The following is a 9,700-nucleotide window of genomic DNA, read 5'->3' as shown; positions in this document are numbered from 1 at the left end:
TTTCAGTTTTATTCACAACAATTCAAAAAAATTATTCATTCATTTTGTTTTTGAAAAAAATAAGTAAGAATACGTTACAACTACATTATTTTCATTCCGATTTTCACCACACCAAGAAATAAATAACAATATTATTATAACTTTATACTCATTCTCGACTAAATTAATAAAAAAGTGGATTAGGAAAAATCAAATACTTATTCTTTTCAATTATTTCTACTTTATTCCAATCATTCACACCAATCTTTTACTTTTACTACTTCTCTTTGAAGTTTCTACTTCAAATCTCCTTTCCCTCTAGAAAGTGCTTCCACTCTCAGAGAATCTTGATTCAGCAGTATCTCCCACGAAAATGGCGTCCAAACTCACAAAAACGAATTAAATTGTACTTCACACACCTACACACACTTAGCAGAAACACCAATCAATCATACACACAAACGCGCGCACCAGTTTATACCAAGTTTTAAGCTTCTATTTCACCTGCTCGCTTGTTGACCTCTTTGATCGTTGGAGAAAGATTCACTGCACTTTGTTAGTGGGATTCTCTTTCTTCATTAATGGGCTCGATCTCTTTTGTGAGTTTTTTCAGTTAAATTCATTTTTTGCTCTGTTTCTCGAGAAATCCTGTGTATGTATTTTTCTGTTTCTTTTTTTTGGGGGTGAATCTTGGTTTATGTCAGTGCGTTTGGATGATCATGGTTTTTCACGAGTTTAAACAGTGTATTTACTTCAGACATTGCTGCCTTTGTAGTTTTTTAATTTGTGATCTGATTAGGCTTAAAAGCTAATTGGGAGGTTGATTGCAGTTGTTTTAGCTTGTTTACTTTGTTTCGAATGTTTTTATTGCTGTCTGTTTGTGATAGCAAGTTGAGTTGCGATCTGGATAAAATATAATCGGTTATTGGCGTTAAAATACACCAAGTTTGGTTGATTTTGCACACCAACTTCAAAATCGGTACAAAGATACACGAACATAACAACTGTTGTAATTTTTATCACGATTTAGATTTTCACATAGATTAAGTCGGCGTTGTAATTCAATGGCATAAATTTTCATGTTTCAGTTGGAGCAGTGCCATGTTGAAGCAAGCTCACGCGATTTATGCTATCAGGCTGCTACATCGACTTTGTTTTGGACGAAAATCTCAATATGATAAAATTACAACAATTGTTAAGTTCATGTATTTTTATACCAATTTTAAAGTTGGTGTGCAAAATCAATTTTGATCACAGTTGGTGTATTTTAACACCAATAACCCAAATATAATTTATGTAGTGTAAAAGTTGTTGATTGGATTTGATATGATTTATTGATTTGTAGTGGCATAGAGTAAGTTTGAGAAGTTGGTTCTTGGAAGATTGATCACACTCATTTCAAGAATATGTATCTCCTAACTTCAAACTTTATATTGCTATGTGTTCCTCTGCGGTTTGCGTTCGGCCCTTTATATAAAGTAGAATAATGGGAATGGGTGAGGTGATTTTCCACGACAGAGGATCGTATCTTTCTAACAGCAAGCCCTGTTTTTGTATGGCACTTCATGATTTCCTCTTCTTTTTGAAACACTTGCAACCTATGCAAAGAAATAAACTGATGAGGATGTACTACATGTCATGGTTCTCCATAGAGTTTCATAGTTTATATGTCATTGTCATGTGATTTCAGGTTTTTGGACTTTTAACTTGATTTGAACTACCAAAAGTTTTACTCCCTCCGTGATCTCTTTGTAGTCTCCTGCTTAATAGAAAACTTTCAAGTGTAGGATTTTTCACTCTTAATTTGGTGTGTGGATGGTTTGTTTTGGGGTGCATTCTTAATCTGTCAGGCTTGTTATGATTATCTATTGAGGTTTTAATTTTTTTAATTCTCCGGATTACTTGTCTAGCTTTTAAAGTGTTAAATATTTGGTTGTTTTCACAGTTAAATGGGCTTCACAAGAAACTATTGAGGATACTGGAATAAGTGAATGACAGACTTAGAAACGTAACAGCTGCTCATACATACAAAGAAAACTTCATACTAGGTGGCTCTTTTGGAAGAGGCAGTGGCATCATCATTAATTCCCCAAAACAAGATTATTGCAGTTTCTAGCTAGTGTTGCTAAATCGTCATAGAGTGCAAAAGCTTTCCCCATCTCGATCAATTGAAACTAGCTGGTTTACTTGTTTGTATGAATTGAGTATGAGATGGTGGATATAATATAAGCAATGGACGAGTACGGGGAATCTGAAGGTTTTGTTCCTAGCTGGATGAGTAAAAATGCAATGGAAACGGAAGAATCTCATCTGTTCGTTATCTCTTTCTTTGTAGCCAGTCTGATAGGAATATTGACTATATTCTACACAGCTTGGCGGTGGAGAAGAAATATTAACTTAAGTTGGATGAAAGCCATAGCGAGATCAAAGAAAAACCCTAAGTCAATGAACAAAGTTCCACTGGTGCCTCACACTTGGAGTTTGGAATCTTTAACTCGAAGTAAAAGTTTGAATTGCTGTGTATGCTTGGAGTCCATCTCTCCTTCACAGACTCTTGGCCCAATGGTGGCTTCAGATAGCTACATCAACCGTTGCAGCATATGTGGTGTAGCAGCTCACTTGGACTGCTCTGCTGGTGCTCATAAGGATTGCAAGTGTGTTTCGATGTTTGGATGTGGTCATGTTTTGCATCAATGGGCAGTTCAGTGGACAGAGGAAACGGACCGACCAGATGAATCCTCTTTCTGTAGCCACTGTGAAGAGCCGTACACTGGTTCTTTTCTCGAAGGATCACCGATATGGTGTTGCTTATGGTGTCAACGCCTTGTGCATGTTGACTGCCATAGTAGTATGCTTAACGAAACAGGTGATATTTGTGATTTGGGGCCTTTTAAAAGGCTTGTCCTTTCGCCGTTATATGTCAAGCAATTGAAAAGGAATTCGTCTGGAGGATTCCTAAGCTCTATTACTGCTGGAGCCAATGAGGTTGCATCATCTGTACGTGCCACTATTAGAAGTCAGAGTAAGAAGCATAGACATGGATACGAGACCTTTGCTGATACAGGTAATGAAAGCAATACGAGTGATGTGTCCACTGCAAGTCCTGCAGATGGTAGTAACGAAGGTATTACTTCTAGAATGGAAGAATACAGCGATAGCCCAGAAGGGAATCAACGACAAAATGGAGAAGCAAACAAGATGGAAAAAATACCCAGTTTCAAGAGGAGCTCATCAATAAATCAAAAGGACAACAATGATTCAGTAGGCATGAGGCAGACATATGAGCTGGTTGATTTGCCTCCAGAGGCAAGGCCTTTACTAGTATTTATCAACAAAAAGAGTGGAGCTCAACAAGGGGACTCGCTCAAGCAAAGACTCAACGTTCTTCTAAATCCTGTACAGGTGCAAAATATAGCTGACTCTGTCGCTTAATATAATCTTTACTAATATAAAAAGTATGTTGTGCACAAAATATAGATTGCCTATCATATCCGTATTGCGTATTTAATTTAAGGGGAATTGTGTAAATTATATATTATATATTTAGAAGAATATATTAATTCATTAGATATTAAACTACTATAAAAATATACTAATTAATTGCATTACCTTATCTAAAATCTATTTGATATATATTTGGAACTTTCTTTAAAATCCTAAAATAGATAAATATTCTATAGAATCTTACTACTTAACTAGATTAATGAAAAACTTTGGGACCTAAGGATTTTATTAATTTAGAGATTTTAATATATCGATAAATTAATAATTTTTTTATTTATAGAGTGTTTTCTTAATTTCAGAAATTATAATTTTAAATCAAGTTATAATGTGTAAAATTAAATGAGAGATAATATTTAAATTAAATAAATACATGTATCTGTGAATTCATTGTAGTTGATATTACTGGAGATCCTAATGATGATCAAGCTAAAGATGATTCAACAATAGCTTCATATTTTAATAAGTTACCATAATATTTATAATTGTTATATATTTTAAAAATTATTGATTTTATATTATTAACAAGACCTTAATATTTATAAAGAGATTCTCTAAAAAAATATTATATTATTATTTTATTAAAATTGATGATTTTTTAAATTCAAATAGACCAAATTGCTAATTAAAATTTAAATATAATAAATATTATATTTATATTTTTTACTTTAATCAAATTAAATAACATTGGTTATGCGTACAAGGTACAACGTACGCTCTTTCTGTTAGTATCTATAAAATGCAAATCTTCATTGCGTAAACTTTTACCTAATAATGTGATATAACTTCAAGAAACTAGGAAGTTGAAGCTTACTAATTATTGAAAAATCAAATTTGTATGAAATATCTGAACTGTTAATGAGAAACACAGTTTCAAATTGTGCAGACTTCCTTCCAATCAACTCTGTGACACCACAGTATATGCCTAGGGTAAACAAAATGGAGACGCCTAGGAAAAATAAAATGAAGTCCTAGAATCACTTGCCTGCAAGATAAGGATGACTAGCATACAATCAGCTCCATATCCATTTCCTATGGAAAAACTTGTTCACAAAATGAAATTTTCTAATCACTATTTAGAGTTATACTGTTTGTGTGATATTTCTATGCAAGGTTGCTTGACACAGTGAGTAACTGATTCAGTAGGATACTGATAATTAAGGAAAACACGGCGCACACTTGCAAAGCCTTCTATAGGCGCTTGCTTGCGAATCCATTGTGAGAAAGTAGAAAATGGCTCATCATTCCACAAAGACGTGGGAAGGTGCAAAATAGATGGGCTGGGGAGGTTACTCGTGTATAGAGTTATACATGACTCTGTTTCACTAATGATTATATGACATCTTAATTCTAGGCGTATGTTTATCATCTTGAAGCCAGCCCTATGATTAAGTCCTATTGTCCCTACTGCTGCTGAGCTTGCCATTGACTATTGATTACTTATGTTAATGTAGGTTTGTGAACTAAGCTCAACGGAGGGGCCAGAAGTTGGTCTCTATTTATTTAGAAGGACGCGTCATTTCCGTGTTCTGGTCTGTGGAGGAGATGGCACTGTTGGCTGGGTTCTTGATGCCATAGATAAGCAAAATTTTATCTCTCCTCCACCAGTGGCTATCCTTCCTGCGGGAACAGGAAATGATTTGGCTCGAGTTCTCTTTTGGGGAGGTGGTCTAGGTTTACTTGAGAGGCGAGCAGGCCTTTACGCTCTTTTGCATGACATAGAACATGCTGCAGTAACTGTTCTTGATCGATGGAAAGTATTAATCTCAAACCAGCAAGGGAAGCCACTCCAATCTCCTAAGTTTATGAACAACTATCTGGGTATGTGTAGATATTTTTTTTCTTGTATCCTATTACTCCCTCCGTCCCAATAATAATGTCCCGAATTTCCTTTTTGGGCGTCCCATTTATAATGTCCCAACCCAGAAAAGGAAATAATTTGTTTTATCTACTCTCACTATCTCTCCTCATTTACTTTATCTCTCTTTTACTTTTTCACTACTTGCTCTATCTCTCTCCTCATTTACTTTATCTCTCTCTCTCTCTTACTTTATCTATATTTTCTTAATTTGTGTGCCCCATTTTTTTGGGACGTTATTATTGTGGCAGAGGGAGTACAAAATTTATATGATATGCAATAAGACCTATTCTGCTAAATGCTTGTTTAAAGTTTCTAGTTAGGTGTGCATACTTCCTTAGTGCCAACCTCTATTAAGACTTCAACTTCACTTCCTTAAAGATGCTTCATGATGCCCAACGCTCTACATTCAGCATCTCTTTATGTCGTTGAGTGTATTTTCTATTTTATTTCTTAGGTAAAGTGTGGTCTGTCATTTTTCTAGAATATTATCAATGAATTTACAGCAGACTGCCTGAGCCTTTGTCCAAGTTTCAAATTGTGGGTTTTGGGTAATGTCAAGCTGCATTTTGTATCCTATCATGACCAACCATTAAGCTCATTGGTCATGTAAGGAAGTAACCTCTTGAATCGACCACACCTTTATGATGGATTAATAGGTTTCTCAATGCAATTAGGAAAACTGCTTAGGATAGTTCTTAAGGTCTTAAGTTAGTCGGTAGAAGTCTAATTTATCCTGTATAACTTAGTCTTTTACATAGTAAAAGAATATTGTCATTTGTTTATTTGGCTTCTTTTTTTCTTAAAGTATTGTTCCTTTTGTTTTCTGAGCTTTCTGGGCTAGCGGTATGAAGTGACGAGATGCTTGAATTTTATTTTTGGAAGATCTAAATAGATTCAACAATTTCTTCCATCATAACAGATTTCTCTTCCTGTTTTACATATATTTCCCTTTGTCTTTTTAGGATTTTAAAGAGCTAGTAACTAGATCACGAAGTAGAGTGCTGTGGGTTCATTTATACCAATGTAAGTTATCAAGATATAGAGCTGTATTGTCATGATTTTTAGGATACGCAAGTATGAATTTATGGGGTTGCCTCCTTTAAGCCCTAAAGTATGAGAACTTGACTTTGTGAAAACTATGCGTAAATCTTTTTGAACAAAATGAGAAAATTGAACATGTTTATTTACCCCATTGTCCACTTAATAAAGTAAATAGTAATTTCTATGAATATCATTATATAACTAAATTAAAATAGATACATATGTATAGTTTTAAACTCTTAGTTAAAATCTTTTACTAGCATTCTTTGGTGTCCAGCAATTCATTGTCACTGGATCCAGGTTGGTCTCATGAAGATGGTTTTGGGAGGAAACAAGAGATTTGTGCGGAACTTCCCTTTGAGAAAAAAAGTAGACATTGCTTTATAAAACACAAATTGAAACGAATCCGTTAATGTGTGAAAAGATCATCAATTCCTAATGAAGTGGATGTAGCAGTAGCTTGTTGAAAACCCAAAACCTTTACTGATCCAAGATGTGTGATATTTTCCAGTCAAAAGGAGCCCAAGGTTAAGGTTTCATACAATTGAGTTGCTTTACTCTTCTCCTTTAGATAGGGATGAAAGTTTACGTGATTTTCTTCCAAAGTTGATGTCCATTTCTCTATTCAATCTTTAGCTGCATGCTCATTACAATTTTTAACTTACAAAATGATGCAAGTACTTAAGTCGTTTTACCTACCTGATTGATCTGGGTACTCATTTAAAGCATGTTTTGCTTTGTAAGTACATCAGTTGTGACCCATTTTTCTGTATAATTATGAAATGCCAATATTGTTGTAGGGGTTGGTTGTGATGCAAAGGTTGCTCTAGAAATCCATAATTTGAGAGAAGAGAACCCCGAGAAGTTCTACAATCAGGTAAATCCATTGTTAAAAACAGAGTGTTTAAACTCTTCTTGATCAATGCATGTTCTTGGTGATGTTAATTATATGCTTCCTTATTAAGTAAAATATTTATTTTCAGTCCCCCTTTATGATAATTGTAGTATATAGAGGCAGGTTGACATTTGCAGTATATTACTATAATGTAGACTGTAGTATACTTCCTCCGTCCCACGAAGCATGATATAGTTTCCTTTTTGGTCTGTCCCATGAAGCATGACACGTTTCTAAAAATGGCAAAAAATTCACCTTTTATTCACATTTTCACTTTTCCACCTACCACACTTAACACACAAAATACCAATTTCTTAATTCCCGTGCCGAAAAGAAGTGTGTCATGCTTCATGGGACGGAGGGAGTATTTATTCTAGTTCTGTCTTGTTATGGTTCGTATTTTACTATTATAGGCTAAAATGACTTGCAGTTTTATTGCAGTTCATGAATAAAGTTCTTTATGCTAGAGAAGGTGCTAAGAGTATCATGGATCGAACATTTGCTGACTTACCATGGCAAGTCCGAGTGGAGGTTGATGGTGTTGAGATAGAGGTTCCTGAGGTGGGAGCATGAAAATTCGATGCATCTTTATCTATTTTTTCAATGTGCAGTAATTTTTAGCTTTTTGGCATCTCAAATAATTTTGCTTTTTTTTTTTTTTTTACAGTTTTTGTTGTCTCTCAGTTTTGATTTCGTCTTTGTTGATGTATGTTTCTTGTGTTATTCTATATATTACATTTCTCTTCACATATCATGACATTGTGATGTCTTCTCTGTTTTAAGGATGCAGAGGGTGTCCTTGTAGCTAATATCGGAAGTTACATGGGCGGCGTTGACTTGTGGCACAACGAAGACGATAACTACGATGATTTCGACCCTCAATGCATGCATGACAGGATGCTTGAGGTTGTAAGCATTTCGGGCATGTGGCATCTAGGAAAGCTGCAGGTAGTGCCCTTCTTCTCTCCTTGAGGATTATGTTGATTAACAAAAATATAGTATTTATTCGTAAGGGAGCGTTTACTTATGAGGATTAGCCTAGATAGATAAAAATAGGAAAGCTAGTTTTGCTTGATTCATATCCCGTTGAAAGGGTAGAATTGGAGAAATCCTACTAGTAATGAAAATAAAAATACTCAATCAAGCATCTTATCTTATCAATCATGAAAAGTAAACGCTCCTTTTGTGTATGCATGGAAGGTTGGGTTATCTCGAGCACGCCGGCTTGCACAGGGACGGTCGATTAAGATCCACCTTTTTGCTGGTTTCCCAGTTCAAGTTGATGGGGAGCCATGGTTTCAACAGCCTTGTACGCTGAACATCTCACATCATGGACAGGTCTTCTCTCTTTCTCTCTCTCTGAATAAACTTGACAAAATGAAGAAGCAAAGAGTGTCTAATACTAACTTGCCCCTTGCATGGTCAAAATAACTGATTTCCAGTTCTCCATTTACCACCATTTTCGTTGCCGTTCCTTTTCTTGTTATGGAAAATTTTATCACATTTTAGTGGTCCCTAATTTTTTTTTTGTATCCCATGTTCTCTATTGTGGAAAAGAAAGAAGAGAAAAGGGGCCGCCCATGATAATATATTGTTCTCAGATGGGAAAATGTTATCACATCGATAACTCATGATAATATTGTTATGAATTGGAGTGAAAAGGAGGGAAAAAGAGTTGTCCAGAAATTTTTTCCATCATGTCAAGCGAAAATTATATGTGAAAAGAGTGGAAAATGGGTGAAAATATATGTTTTTCCAATTCCACGATTTCCATCAAAGAGAATGCACCCTTATGCTAATAAATACTGCATTTTTCTCAGGCGTTTATGTTGAAACGAGCCGCTGAGGAACCTCTCGGCCATGCCGCTGCAATCGTTGCCGATGTCCTCGACAATGCCGAAACCAATCATATCATCAGTGCATCACAAAAACGGTCACTTCTTCAAGAAATGGCGCTGAGGCTGTCCTAGAACAACCTGTAAAGTCTTCTTATCCATCAAATATATATTCAACATTTTGAGATTTTGTATTCCACTTTTGGCTGCACTTGAATTATCTCTTTCGTATGTGAGATGTACGAGAAAGAAAGAATGCTTGCAAGTATATAATGGAAAATAGACCTTCAATTTTCATCAATGTGAGGCAATTCTTTTGGTGGCGGCAATTCTTTTACTAGTTGAATTCTTCTTCTGTAACTGTGATGCTAATTAGGGGTGGAAATAAATTAAATGAATTGCAGCCACTATCAATACTAAAAAAGGTCCCGTGTTTGAGTCCTTATTAGTGCGGTCTTTAAATTTCTTTATTTACTTATGTAATTTATCAAAAAAAATTGGAAATCAATTAATGAATTTAAAAGAAAACAATTATTAAAAATATAAAATTGGAAATTTATATGTTTTTAAATTCAGATTCTTTATTAA

General features: G+C 34.9%; 1 protein-coding gene across 2 annotated transcripts; it reads left to right on the top strand.

Moving 5' to 3' along the window:
• Positions 1-218: 218 nt before the first annotated feature.
• Positions 219-9,413, top strand: LOC131008836 (diacylglycerol kinase 1-like). 2 transcript variants are annotated; one of them, XM_057935904.1, is made up of 9 exons: positions 251-578; positions 1,068-1,173; positions 1,925-3,381; positions 4,935-5,301; positions 7,183-7,259; positions 7,719-7,838; positions 8,061-8,225; positions 8,478-8,615; positions 9,098-9,413. In XM_057935904.1, the coding sequence occupies exons 3-9, from the start codon at positions 2,212-2,214 to the stop codon at positions 9,245-9,247; spliced, it is 2,187 nt and encodes a 728-aa protein (XP_057791887.1). In that variant the 5' UTR covers positions 251-578; positions 1,068-1,173; positions 1,925-2,211; the 3' UTR covers positions 9,248-9,413. The 2 variants fall into 2 exon arrangements, with proteins under 2 accessions (XP_057791888.1, XP_057791887.1); XM_057935905.1 differs by lacking the exon at positions 1,068-1,173 and having other exon boundaries at positions 219-578.
• The last annotated feature ends 287 nt before the right edge of the window (positions 9,414-9,700 follow it).

Source organism: Salvia miltiorrhiza, chromosome 2 (assembly GCF_028751815.1).
Source record: "Salvia miltiorrhiza cultivar Shanhuang (shh) chromosome 2, IMPLAD_Smil_shh, whole genome shotgun sequence".
Lineage (NCBI taxonomy): Eukaryota > Viridiplantae > Streptophyta > Magnoliopsida > Lamiales > Lamiaceae > Salvia > Salvia miltiorrhiza.
Note: the sequence above shows the minus strand (reverse complement) of the source record. Positions and strands in the feature narration are given on the sequence as shown.